This window comes from Mastigoproctus giganteus, chromosome 14 (genome assembly GCF_048544385.1).
Source record: "Mastigoproctus giganteus isolate SK-2022 chromosome 14, ASM4854438v1, whole genome shotgun sequence".
Classification (NCBI taxonomy): domain Eukaryota; kingdom Metazoa; phylum Arthropoda; class Arachnida; order Uropygi; family Thelyphonidae; genus Mastigoproctus; species Mastigoproctus giganteus.
In genome coordinates this window covers 21,015,518-21,030,694 of record NC_143588.1, presented here as the reverse complement: position 1 = coordinate 21,030,694, position 15,177 = coordinate 21,015,518, and the positions used below count along the sequence as shown (strand labels likewise).

The window sequence follows — 15,177 nt, the reverse complement described above, 5'->3', positions numbered from 1 at the left end:
TTTTTAAACTACATCATCTGTGTCTTGGGTTGATGCGTAGTTTGTTTAAGGCTCCCTAGGAGGGCAGGTCAGCCAAGATGCGATTTGCATTATCTTCTATTGCTTTGCGGGAATATCCGGACACCACAATTGTAAGATCGTCTGCAAAAGCTGTACATTTTGGTGTTTGGGAAGAATCGGGAAAGCCAGTCTTGGAGGATAATGTTCCACACCAGGGGGGGGGGAGAACTTACCCTTGGGGGCATCTCCGATTTGTAGGCCTGGTGACTTGCTAGAACTTGGATGTCAGTGTTATTGTTCTTTCTGAGAAGTAGCTCTGGAAGAGTTGGTAGAGTTGAAGCGGCAAGAGGCAGTCGGGAGGCGCGCCAGAGCACTATCCCACCAGAAGATGTCAAAGGCTCCTTCAAAGTCCACAAAGACGGCCAGTTCGAATTTTGCATCGCAGCTCGATGCAAATGCTCGATCCTTCGATGTGTAGGATCAGGATAAAGTGCACCTCCTCGCAAGACCATTCCAGTAACAGACGGTAGATATCACTTGGATAGTCCACAAGTCTCAATCGTCATAAGATGCTTTCCCACCAGAGGCGGTCAAAAGCTCCCTTAAAATCAAGGAAAATGCCCAGGACATACTTGCTCTGAGCTACGAACCAGCGAGAGCAGTCTCACCACGGCGTCCTCAGCTGAACGGCCCAGTCTGAAGCCGAACTGCCGGTCTGACTCCTGGTGTTTGTCTCTGTACACTGTGTTCAAGCGACTCATGATGAGTCTCTCGAATCTTTCCCAGAACAGATAGCAAGGCAATCGGCCTATAAGAAGACGGGTCCGTCCTCTCACGATCGTCTCCTTTCAGGAGTGCGACAAGTCTGGCTTCTTTCCAACTCTGTGGAAACGTGCACTCTTCGAGGCACTGGTTGTACATTGACAACAATAAGTCAGGATATAGTCTGAAAAATTCTTTCAGGATCTCAGCAGAAATATTGTCAGTGCCAGGAGCCCTACGATTTCGCATGCTTCTCACGGCCTGCTCAAGTTCAACCATAGTAAACACACCAATGGATGTATCAGAACTACAGTAGTTCTGTTTAGCCAAACGCAGAACAATCTGGTCTGCCGTCTCCCCATAGACATCGTCAACGGGAAAAAGCGTACGAAGAACCGTAAGCATCGTCTCATTCCAGGTCTGAGTCTCGCTCAGTCCCCCGAGAACAGTGTGCTGGACCTGTTCGAGTCGAACCTTCTCCATCACTAACCGGTACGGCAGTCTCCAAGGGTCCGAGTTGCCTTTCTCAGACAAAAAATCCTATCAAGCCTTGCGCTAGCAGTCTCGAATCGCCTTGACATAGTTCCTTTTTGCCGTAGCATAACGCTCCCGGTAGCTGGCAAGGTTTAAGTAGACCGAACTTCTGGCTCTCTGAAATGTCCTGCGAGTCTGATTGACAAGGCGCCTCAGTCTGCTCAACTCCCCGCACCACCAGGGGAAAAAAAAAAAAAAATATATTATTATTTTAGGGTTGCCCGTAATTAAATACATTAACCCGTATTTTTCTCTGTAAATTGCGTATGTTCTATGGTCGATTTGCTTGTTTTGCTGGACGAAAAAACCCCAGTTACTGGGGAGAAAAACCTTGCTATCTACGCCTGAGACTGACTAACTCAGCCACGGAGTGAAAAAAGCCCATTAAAGTTCCTCGCGTCATCGACGGGATTCGAACCCAGGCCTTTTCCACCCAGTGTGGGGAGGACGATGACGATACCACTGTTCTACCCCCGCAGACACCACCAGGGAACAGACGTTGTTCCCTAACTCACAATCACTCTGACAGAGTGATTGTGAGTTTCCTGCGTCTTTTATAGTTATCACAGCTTGCTCCTCTTCACGATGGGGACACTCACCATAGACATATCAGCTGCACGAACAATGGCCGCAGGAGAGGGAATTGTGCGAGCAATTCTGGGAAGTGTGCCTGTATCCCAGACAGAGGCAGCACTTCGTCACAATCGTGAAAGGACAGAACCTTTGCGCATTACAACCAAGAAACACTCTATTCGAGAGCGTATGCTTCTGTAAAGCGTGGGGAGAAGCTGATGACCCTGTCTTCATGCGAGCTAGATTTTGACTGTGGAGAATCTGAATGAAGTTTTCGCCTTCACTTCCTCCCAGGAGAACCCAAAGTCCACGAGATTCTTGTGGAACAAGTCTTCAAGGATTTCATCATGAGATAAATCTTTAGAGGAATCATATATGAGTATCGACAAGTTGGCTTTCTTAGATGGAGCCATGACGACACCTGCGGTGGATAGGGAGCGGTTGGAGGAGATATTTGATATGTCTTCTTGGATGACTGTTTCAAGTAGTACGCCTCTGTTTTTGCTGGCTCTCAACGACCTGATTTTGATGTTCTTTTAGTCAGATCTTAAAGTACTTTCGACTAATTCTTTCACTTCATTGCTCTTCTTGAGCTGGGATTCTTCATTGGCTCTGAGGAGGAGAAGATGTTTTGGCTTTCTACTACCAGAGGGAGTAGAGGCGCCTCCGTAGCCAGGTGGGCAGGAGCAGTAGTGCATAGCACACGCTTCTTGATTAGAACGGGGTTCGAGCCCGTACCCACCAAATACGGAGGATGCGGCAGGTCAGGGAATGACCACCGCATATTCCCAGCCCGATTAAAGTGCGAGGATTGGCGTCAGGAAGGGCATCCGGCCGTAAAAATTGCATGCCAAAACAATAAAAACGCTGACCCCACATAATAATGGGAAAAAGGCGAGGAAAAAAAAAAAACTACCAGAGGAAGTAGAAAGCCGCAACATATGTAGCGCCAGCATATGTAGCTAATCTAGGGTTTAGTGTCATACAACGTTAACTACAAAATCGCATTTTCTTTTACTTTAGTTTTACTTTATACAAATAACAATGCTTTGTACTTTAAAAGTTAGCTTAGGCTGTAAGTACATTTCCGGTAAACCAAGAAAATGTCAAATGACTTTTTTTGATTAATTACAAAAACAGCAACTACAAAATGATTTTGTAGTTAACGTTGCTTGACACTAAACCCTAGTAATGTAACTGATAATTAAGTATAATAGGTAACACAGCCGACTTGGCTGTTTGAACTGCAGCTGAACTCAAATGGGGTTGATACGCGCTGGTAAAGAACTTATAGACGTATTAATGATGGAAAAAGTCGCTTTATTACTAAAAGAAATATATATATATATATAAAGAATTGCATGATATAAATTGCATTAAAAATTGAGAAAATTAGAATTCAGGCTTTTTCTCCTTTATCGGATTTTTTCCGCCCCGTGACAGGTACTGGTATCAAGAGCAAGGGGTGTTTTGTTGTGTCCGGTAAAAATCCTACAATTGCAGAATCGCATCTTTCTTGAGTTCCATGTAAGTGTTCCATGGTAGGCCTATTTCTGCTAGGTTCTTAAGTACTTTGGCACCATGCCGGTGGTTGACACAATTATCGGGATGATCATTCCTTGTTCCCTATACCACATTTCTTTGGCTTTCTGTCTTCTTGGATGGCTGTTTCAAGTAGTACGCCTCTGTTTCTAATGGCTCTCAACGAACTGATTTTGATGTTCTTTTAGTCAAATCTTAAAGTACTTTCGAATAAGTCTTTCTTCTAATAAAAAATTAGAAGATATATTATTGTTTCTAGTGCATGTTCTGTACTTATCAGCAATAATAAAGAATTTATATAATACTTTCGAATAAGTCTGTGTGCCTCCTGATATTTTCCTCCTAGGTTTTCTGAAGGTTGCTGGTGTTGGGCACCGATATTTCGATCAGGTAGGTAACCTTTATCCCTCTTGTCGATAAGGCTTATGTCTGTTCTGTTGTGTGGGATGGTCTTGTCCGTTATTATGGCACAGTCCTACTACAATTTCTGAATAGGAGTATCTAGTACGGGCTGGAATTCATACTTCTAATACGGCACACTTTCTTTTATCAACTGTTATTTTTACGCTAGTTTCTGATGTATTACTCTGGCGACCTAGTCGTTTCTATGAATGTACTCCTTCCGACTGATCACCCTACATCCCGCGGTGATATGCTGGATTGTCTCTAGGGCCAAGGGGCATTGTTGACATGTATCATCTATCATAACTGGGTCGTTAGCGATGTATTTCCTGTAGTTCGTGGTGTTGATAGTGTTCATTATCTGGTTTCTATTATTACTATTATTATTGGCGTATCATACAAGAAAGAAAGCTTATAAAGCTCATCTAAAAAAAAAAAAAAAAATCTCCACATCATTTGTCCACCCCCTTCCAATTATTTGTCTAGCTCTTCATTAATTCATTTAAACTGTCCACTTCTACGACACTAGATCGAAGTTTATTCCATCGCACATTGACATAACAATTAATGACCCATTGACATAGCAGTCAATGACCCACCATCTGAAGGCAAACCTCCTCACATTTATCATGCAACCATTCTTCCTCAATTTGAATTTTGCCTTTTCGTGCCATCAGCATTGAGCTTGCTCAATCTATTCAGAGCTTTAAAAACCTCGATCACATCATCCATAGCTGCATAGTCACAAGAGGCAGCAATTTTCAGAACCTAATCCTCCTGTTTTGGTAAGACCACCCTTTCATTCCCTTCACCAATCATTGACTTTCCCTACACCCGTTCCAGCATATCTACATCCTTCCTAAAATGAGGCATTGAGGCTTGTATGCAGTACTCAAGATGCGGCCTAACCATTGCCTCATACAGTAAACCATGGTCATGTTGTTGCTTCTTGATAAGATAAAATGTATCTTGTAACTTGGTTCATGATAATTTATATATTTATTTATTTATATATTCTTCCTTTCTATCCTTTTCTGTGCTATTAGTTGTAATTCATTTAATCTCATGCTATTATATAATACTATTACATTAAATTTTTGCTTCCTTGTCCGTGATGGCAGAGTTTCTATATATCAAAGACAAAACTGCATGAGCCTGCTCAAAGAGCTTGCACAATTACCCCCAGGTATTTTTCATTTTTCACTGCCCTGAGTAGAGTACCTCACAGTTTGCACGTTAATTTGGGATTACTGCTACCCATATGCAGTACCTTGCATTTATCAATATGAAACTTCAACTGTCATTTCTTAGCCCATCGGCCTAATTTGCAATATCCAGTCAGTTTGGTCAGACAAGATCACCCCTTAACAAATCTGTGCTGTGATTGCAATGTAAGTTCATTCCTGTCTAGATGATCTCGCATTACTTCTTTAACACGAGAGTCCATTCTTTCCCCCGAACAGAAAGACTTGTTAAGCCAACAAGTCTGTAATTACTCATGCCACCCTTTGATCACCCTTTGTGAATTGGAGATATATTTGCACATCTCCCTTCCAGAGGGAGATGTGCAAATATATCTCCAATAATAAGGATATTAAAATTATTACCAGCTCTTTTAGCTTCCTTAGTATAATTCATAGATCCCATCTACCCCAGGTGCCTTTTTAATGTCCATCTTCAACAATTACTCTTCTACTTTCTTCTCTGTTATCACAAATTCATTTAGTTCCCTGTTAGATTCTAATGAACTGGAATGCCTCTCAACAAAGAACTCCTCCTCCGTAATTGTAGATGCAAAATACCTATTGAGTTTGTCAGCAACTTGATCAGGATCATTAACAGTTAAACGTCTTCGTCAAGTGGGCCGATGTGTGTCATCCCCTTCCTTCTACTGTTAATATAAGTAAAGAAGTCTGCTGCATTTCTTGGTATGCTTTTCCGAGACTTTTCACGATCTGCCTTAGGTTTCCTAACCTCCTTTGTGACTTTATTACTGACCAGTTTATATTTACCATCGGATTCTGTATCACCAGATAATTTATATACATCCCATGTATTTTTATTCTCTGCAACCCGTATCAATGGTTTATCTGATATCCATTTAGGTCTAAGCCTTGAACTGTATTTCTTAGTTGGTATGAAGAGTCTAGGAGCTTCTAGGATTACTTCCCTGAATGCTTTCCATTTAGCATTTGCTGTTGGTAACGTCATCAGACGGTCCCACTGTATAGAATTTAAACAGTGTCTGAGACCACTGTAGTTACCCTTTCAGAAGCAAAAGTCCTTTCCTTTACCCTTGACACTAATTATGTCTTTAAGTTGGTTCTGCATCAGCACGATGTGAGTACTGTCCCCCCACTGGGTCTTTCACCTGCAGATTCTTAATGCATGAAAAGTCGCTGCTGATAATATAATCAAATCAATAGTATTGCTTCGGTAACATTCCGATTAATGTATTTGTGAGCTCCACTAACGAAGATGGCCGTCTTGGCCTTGCCTTCTGCGTTGTAGTTCGTCCCAAAGATGATCGATTTGGTTGAGCTCTGCTGGCCATTGCAGTATTCCGATGTTATTATCTTTGCTGTAGGAGAAGAAACCTTGATTTTGTCACATGCCGTGTTCGCAGGTGTAAGGGCCACTTTAATAAAATTGCCATAATTTAAGACACAGAATTTGTAAAAAATATCAACGTAAGACGCAGCATTCTTGGCTCCATGCACTGTAGCTTGTGGACTACGTTCACTAGTCACAGTGAATATAACCATGAATTCTCAGTGATCTTCGTCATAGACTTAGTCCATCTTAGTGGAAATTATAATAGTGTATTGTCCCAACTGTGAAGGAAGACAGGTGGGACAGTATACGTAAGTAATGTGTTCTCCGGTAATCCTTCATACCGAAACACGTCCACAGACTTGAACAGCGTGACTCGTTCCTCATCAGGACTGATTTCCATTGATCTACAGTTTCAGTAGAATTTGTTCTGTGCTAATCGACGACGTGTATTTGATTTTTTTTTTTTATCAAAAACAAATGCACATGTGTTGTCTGCTCCATCTCCACTAAGATTCATGGCATGCAGGTTTGCCTGTGTGTCAGAGACTGTTTTTTTTTTTTTTTCAATCTCTGCTTCAAAGCCGACTGTAGCCGACTGCAGATCCTTAGTATTCCAATGCAGGACATCGATTTTACAACTCCCCCCCCCCCTTAAAACAATATACACATATATTTTTAAAATTTTTTTTTATTTATAACAAATATTCACATACAAAATCTAAATTAAATAAATATACTTCTTTGAACTAAACTTATAAAATAAAATATGGTGTATATATATTATCTTCTGTGCAGCGGCTCCAGGAACATTAGTTCATCTCCGCCGTATAAAACAAAATATGGACATGTGTATATGTATACGGCGACACCTGGAACGTCTGTTCAACTCCACCTCGTGTCTCTGTGAAGAACAGAGTCAACTGTAAAAGGGCCAGTAATATGTTGATGTAGGTTTGCGTGTACAGTATTCTGTTCTGTTCTGGCCTCTTGGCTACCCAAAAGCATCAGTCACCTGGACAGACTTCACGCTACGGGAAGGTGGGCCAGTTCCAGTAGAGCAAGTACTGTCTCGCAAGAGACTCTGACCCACCTAGTGTTGCCAAAAGGTGGGGCAGGATATTCTGGGGCCCAAAACAAAATGTCACACTTTAAAAAAAAAAAAAAAATATATATATATATATAGCCTATATTTGTTTTCCAAAAACTTCCATAATTGTATTTTTATCGCCTTCGATATATTTTCACTGAACTATGGAATGTTGCTGCCTGACTGTGCATGAAATACAACAATACTTCTTCTTCAAAGATCATCTTCAAAAAAAACATAGAATCCTTGGACAGTTGTCGATTTTAAAAATACAAATAAATATAATGCAGTTAATACATACGTTATTTGTTTTTGTTGTCCAAAGTTACAATTATCATGCGAAAACTGCAGCCAATAAACAATTAATCTAACCTTCTAACCACAAACTTCAATCACAAATGACAGATGTGAGATGACCGTTTATGTGGTCAGCCAGCACCATCAATGGGACAAAAGGTGTCGCAAGGATGCAGAATAAAATTAAAAAAAAAAAAAAAAAAAAAAATGCAAAATCGTAATATCCAATATCCAATCCGGGATATTTTCCGGGAGAGTTTGCAATGCGGGGCAAACGACTTAAATCCTGGGCTGTCCTGCATAATCCGGGACGTCTGATTACTTTACGCTTATATCTAAACTCAAATTCTCTAATTCCTGATTGTAAAATGAGGTAATCGCCCGTCTCAAAGTGCAGCAACACCTTTCAGACCAAATACTATGATCAAAAGAGGTGAGTGATCCTCTCAAAATACACCAACTTTTTTTTTTTTTTTTTTTTGGTACAGTAACTTTATTTATTCAGGTATTCCAATTTAAGTTGTTACAGCAATGGCAAAATGTTGCTTTAAACAACAAGGTATATTCAGCATTGAATTTTATGACCCTTTACAAATTTTTAAAGTAGAATAAGGGAACGGGGTGGCCGAACAATATTGGAAGAAAGATCACTGCACAAATAGTTAAGAACCTCTTATTTAAACATTACAACGGAAACAATGCAATACTTTCAGCTTTAAAATATCTACAGAATCTACATTATCTCTACATTAATCTGTATTATCTCTTCAACACACGGTTTGCACCTTCAAATTACAGCAATAGCTCTTTCACAGCGCATACAAATATGCGCGTTCCGTGCTTTTATTTCCATGCTGTGTACATCTCTCCGTAGTGCGTACTTTTATAATTTCCTTCAAGTACTTTCAGTAAATTACTTTATAAATTTTTATAAAACCAACTGATGTTACGGAATGGCATTTATCTACCCAACTTATTTCGCAAACTGAAATTACACTAAGTTTTATTTAATTACACTACAGTCATAATAAATGAAAATAATTTATTACATTCTGTAATTACTGACCACGTGATAGTCTTGCATAAGAAGAAAATCGAAGAGTGTATTTTTTGGACACACGAAAGAAAAAGAAAATACTGAAAGAATACAACAAAAACTCTCTTGGCAGAATGCCTACAAGAAACATTGAAGCAGTTGTTCTGTCTGTCATACTAATTTATGCAAATATTAAAATGAGCGCTTAATAGTGAACTTGAAGCAAGTAATTTCACAAGTATTTTTAGTGTGTCAGCAGACCGCATCAGCAACATTATTATGAAGAATTTTAGCGAATTTCATAAAAATCTCTTGTCCGTTGTCACAAACCCACTGAGTTCTTTTTTTTTTTTTTTTTTTTTTTTTTTTTGCAAGTCCAGACCTTTCTCATTTCAGTGTCAAAAATGCACATCCTTGTTCATTTAATACTTAATTTTCAAATTTTGCCGCCTTTCACAAAAATTAAGCGCAAATCTGTTCTTATTAATGACATACGTTCATAATAAAATTTTGATAGGTTTAATTAAAAGTATCATCAAGAACAGCTATATTTTTGGAACAGTTTCATTGCGGGTATGTACACTTCATAAAAGTTTGGAATCACAGAGTATGACAACAGTTTTCGTTAATTTCTTTGAAATTAGCTGTGACAATGAAAGGATAAATATCAGTATTTTAAGATTTTTTTTTATTAAGCATTGATACATTCTATATTTATTAATGATATTGATGAAGGCATGTCCAAGTTTGCAGACAATACAAAGGTTGGCAGGATGGTTTATGACAATAATGACGGTATGTTACTGCAACAGGACTAGAAAAGTTAGGCAGATGGGCTAAGAAATGGCAATTGAAGTTTAACATTGACAAATGCAAAAAAAACCCAGAGTAACATCCAACAGTGTGGTATTAGACTCAGAGTAGCGGAGAATGAAAAAGACCTGGGAATAATTATGCATTCAGTTTGAAGTTCACTGAGCAGTGCGGACATGCTGCCAGGACAGCTCATGGGGTTTTATCAATAATATACAGGAATTTTACTGGCAGGGATAAGCAGGTGATTGTATATTTGTCAGGGCACATATTGAGCATTGAATACAGGTATGGAGGACCTGTATTCAGTAGGATAGATGTAGAGATGCTGGAACGGGTACGGAGAAAAGGTTACCAAGATTGGTGAGGGGAACAAAAGGGTGCTCTTACTAAGAAAATCTTCATTCTGAAAATTGTTGCGTCTCGAGACCAGGCACCTGCGAGGAGATCTGATTGAAGTTTTTAAACCCTGATTGGATTGAGTAAGCAGAATGTTAATGGTAATCTTATACTTGCTGTGACTGCACACATGAAGGGACTTAAATTCGAATTGAGAAAGGGTGGTTTCAGGATAAATGTGAGGAATTTTGCCTTCAGGCAGCGGATGATTGATTGTTGGAACAGGCTTCAATATTTTGTTGTTGTTGTTGTAGAAATGGATGGGTTGAATAAATTTAAGGGAGAACTGCACAAATCCTTGGACGGTACAGATGGGTGAACTTTTTATTTTTTTACCTACTACTGGTACATATATATATATATCTTAGCTGCCTTCTTTGATTACCGTGATGGTGATTTGGCACGGTGAACAAAGAAGGGAGCTAAGATAAAAAGTTTTCGAGAAAATGTGCGTTATCTCGAAAATTGTTCATTTGCCGTCTGATGTTTACTGCGACTTTTTTGCTTATTTTAGTTTGTACTTTTCACCTTTAAATTATTGACCATCATTTTTGAAATACCCTGTATACAGTAAACCCTCGCTAATCCGAAGTAATCGGGGAGAGGTCATCCGGAATAAGCGATAATCCGGATTAGTCAAGCAAAAGATAACCCTAAAAGACAAAAAATCTTTTTATATATTTATATTTATATGAGGTGGCGCTAGCGTCGCACGCCAACGCCACTTAATCATTGCCGTGAATGATTAATATACTTAAATACTGCTTCTTTTGGCTTTTTTGATGCCTGTCTGTTTGATAAAATGCTTTTATCACTCACCACATCGAATTTTTAAAGGAAATATATTTACAGATTATTTTTGTGTTTAATATCTGAAACAGCCTGTTGGCCAATAGCAAATTCTTCAGCAATTTGTTTTCTTCCAGGAACACCATTTTCAAGTTGTTCTATCACTTTGAGCTTGTTAATGATAATTAAAGTGTTTTCTTTTCATTTCATTTTTTAATTCTTTAGGACCCATAATTATATAAAATATGTTAACTTATGTATATATGTATATACGTATAAAGAGAAGTACGCAAATGAAGCGATATAATCTCTGTTAAATAAAATTTGAAATTTTGCATATTTAATTATAAATCCAGGACATTGAATTACCTTACATACATGAGGCCCTGGGATTTATCATGCTTATTTTTAGGCTGAGATGGTTCACCGTCTGGACTTTTTTTGTCATATTTGGGTTGAAATTTTTGAATTTGTTGTTAAAGTTGATCTAAGTATTACTGCTTAGATTTTTCGATTTCTAAACTGAAATTTTGCTAATTCAACTGCTTTTTATTCTCAATGGAAAAGCTGTTTGCTGCTCTTGATTTAGTCTGAAAATGTCATGGGTATGCTTCTGAAATTATTGTAAACTGAAGTTTTTTTGTTTGAATAAAAAAACTTGGTTGTATGTCATGTTAGCTGAAAAGTAACCCGTTTAGCTGTTTGAGAGCAGTTATATACTTAGTGCTTACAACTGTTGTTGTTTTTAGTTTTCCTTCAAAAAACTCCTTTATGTTTGTTTCTTAAGCACACAGATAACGTTTATAGACTGAACTCAGGAGGAGAAGAAGGAACAACTCTCCCATTGAAAAGAAAGCAGCAGATTGGGCTACATTTAAATTTAGAAGTCGTAAAATCAAAATGTTAATACCTAGCTCTGTTTTAACATCAAATTTAAAAATTTCTGTCCAAATATGACCAAAAAGATCCAGATGGGCCTAACCATAAAAATGAGAGAGAGAGAGAGACCGAGACCAGTGCCTTTAATTGAAACTAGTTTATATAAATTATACTGTTTAGTACACTAAGTATCTAAATGTGTTACATGAATGTTTTTAATCTAATTATGTTAGGTATATAATCTTCAAACATCATTTGTCTTTATCATGTATTATAAATTGTGTAAAGTATTGGGCTAACCGTTTGACTGCCCATTGTTTTGGAGGAACTGAATGACAGAGAGTATGTGGACTTGTGGAAGGCTATATACAGGTAAACCCATGAAAGTTATTCAGAATGTTTCAACGCAGAATTCAGGAAGCAGCAAAGACTAAGGTCTTTAGTCAGCAAACACTAAGAGCAAAAATACTGTGTAAATTGGTTCATTAAGGACAGAACTTGGGGTCATAGTTAGGAAGCAAATCAGCATTTGTAAAAAGAGATGCAGGTGGGAATGCATCTTTTGATCATTCTCTGAAGAAATCATTTGGGAAAGGTGAATGTTTCCGAAACATGGAACATGGTGCTCCACATCCACGATGTGAGACATATCATCATCTCATCACCACAGGATATTGTTCTTCATTTGTTAATAACTTAAGTGATGTAGGCATGCAAAAGGAATAAAGTCTCGTGAATTCTTCCTGGAAGCATTTCACTTCCTGCAAGTGGAATGATGATATCCTTCAATGATTGTGCAATATACTTTAGTAGAAATGTTTGTTTCTGGAGCATGAAAATCCCATGTTTTGAGGAACTGGTACAGCACCCGAAAACTTACCTAAATATGTTACAAAAATGGTTTATGCTTCAGGTAGAACACTGAGGAATACTTAGGTGTGATTTCAACAAGACATTTGGGACCTGGCTCCGTTTTCCATCAGTGTGTGTGTGTGTGTGTGTGTGCGCGATTTCTTAAAGAAGTGTTTCAGGACGAGTAGGTTGACCTTGATTCACAAAATTTCCCCTCGTCGCTCCGAAGCCCCAATATGTCATACATAATAATATATTATTGGAATTATAATTGACTGATACCATATATAATTTACTGATACCATAATTTCTTGTCTGATAGGATCCACTAACTCGGCGGTTAAAACATCCAGTGTTAATAGTTCACATTCTAGTTCTCCACATGCAACGACTGCCTCATCATTTATTCCACAACCGAAAAGTTCTGTCCCATCCAGAGAAAGAGTTAGTACTGACAAGAATCGTTCTCGGTAAGTACATCTTATATATTAAAAGAAGTGACAAACAACTAACTCTTATTTGAGGAGAAAGGAGTGCCTGTATGTGTACGGTATCAAATTAAAGATACAGTATTATTATAGGAAAAAATATAGAAAATTGCAAATAAGTTAAATTCTTTTCTGCTTTTACAACTTCTCAAATAATGGGAAATTACAGGTATGATTCGTAACATATTAGTTCAATTAAAATAAGTCATTACAGAATTATACTGTTAGTAACGACCACTTTTATACCATGTGAATATTAAGATAGTTTATTCAGTTAATAACTAAATTCCTATGCATTAAGGTGACGTTTCGAGAACCTTGCTGGTACCCATCATCAGACCATATATTGGTTGTTAAAGGGCAAAAAACATATTGATATTATATGTTTGTGGGCTAACTTAAAAAACTTCATATATAAATGTTTTTTATTACATTTTATATTATACATCATTATTAATTTATAATGCAGGTAAGAATTATCTATACAAATGGCAAGTAATGTTAATGAACTTAGTCGAAAAGTTATTTTTAATGGGGTCTTTTATGTTTAAACTAGCTGGAATGAGTTTTTGTTCTCAGCATGCAATATCATGTCCCATTCCTGATAGCTCTGCAAACAGTCTGCACTCTGCATATGTCTAATATCAGTGTATAATAACAATCTCTTTCTTATATTTGCTTTTTTATTTCCTGTGTTTCATAGTAATTGCTGTCATTTAGTTAGTGAATTATTCAGTATTGAACATTTCATGTTATTTTGATTTCATTTTCAGTTGGTTTGGCTTGCCTTTTCACAAGTCTATACTCTAGATAAATTCTACATCAGAATTTACATTTTTTAAGCGTGTTTTCTTATAATTGACTGTAGCGGGCTCATTATATTTAAGTTTGTATTTTTATTAGTGTGTTCTGTGATAGGTTTTATAGAAGCACCAGTGAATGCTATGCTGCTTGCTCTTCAGTAAGTTTTATTTATTTCTTTGCTAACTTCCGGGTGGGGGTAGGATTTGCATACCTACTTAGTCGGATGGGATTTGCTGGCATCTCTTAAGAGGTGTGGGGAATATATTTTTCTTTCTTTAGTTTCCTTTCTGTTTATGGCTTTGGCACAGTTTTTTAGAACCAGAACAATGGAATTTCAGTTTCTACCAGAGCTTGTTTTTAAGCAGTGTTGACTCCAGAGCGTTTGCACCTGGTGGGGGGGGGGAAGAATGTAAACTTCGAGAGTGAATGTTACAATAAGAGAATATGAGAAAACACATTAAGAAACAAAAGGAAATATTTATTATTTAACATCTGAATACTAATAATAAGCAGTTCTCATAAACCACATTAATGACAATAATCACAGTTTAATAATATGAAAATTACAGATTAAAATTTGCAAAAAAAAAAAAAAAATCATACAAATTATAATCAAACATGCAAGTTGTATAATAATTTTATTTTTCTTTGCTTTTTCTTTGCATATGTGTCGATCACTTCATTTATTAATTGAAGCCTTCTATTCATTGGGGCCTTCTACACTTATCTTCATGCAATCTTGCAATGTTTCCTGTTCCATTCGGTTTCTTAATTTTGTCAGCAATCGATTCATTGTGCTGAAAGAACGTTCAGCAGTGGCAGTTGAAACAGGAATACAGCACTAGTGGTCAGGCGCGGGAGTGCATAAGTACACGTGCCTTGAATGACCGGGGTTTCAGCCCGTGACTACTGAATACGGTGCTGTTTCTTGTATTCTGTGTATCTTGTAAACTCCTCTGACCGGAGTATAAACAGAAAATTTATTTATTTATTTTTATTTATATCCATTATTTGATTACAAAATTGAATGTATAAGATTGTTGAATTGGTTTTCTGTTTTTGTCACATATTTAAACAAGTGAATGTCATTCCACAAAAGATCAAAGTTCAAGTTTAGACAAGACGAGATTATCTTTATGTCACCTTCTGTTAGTTCGATGATTCAGACTTTGCAGTAACTTTGATGATAGACATTGCGTTGTCATTAAAACGATCCTTCATTGAAAGAGTATTCTATCCCAACTGCGCTGTCTGCACGACTTTTTTGAGGGATATTATTTGTAAAAGGCAGCAAAGATAAAAGAATCAAAGATTGGAAATCTCTGTGATTGGCTGAATTTTTCTCGTTTCATTTCCCGCACTTT

General features: G+C 37.6%; 1 protein-coding gene across 1 annotated transcript in view; it reads left to right on the top strand.

The window, feature by feature from the left end:
• Positions 1-15,177, top strand: part of LOC150075004 (uncharacterized) — a 1,344,778-nt gene that overhangs the window by 310,621 nt on the left and 1,018,980 nt on the right. The window contains exon 7 of the mRNA XM_090389033.1: positions 12,844-12,991. Within this exon, the coding sequence (XP_090245159.1) occupies positions 12,844-12,991 (148 nt within the window). The remainder of the gene's footprint in view (positions 1-12,843; positions 12,992-15,177) is intronic.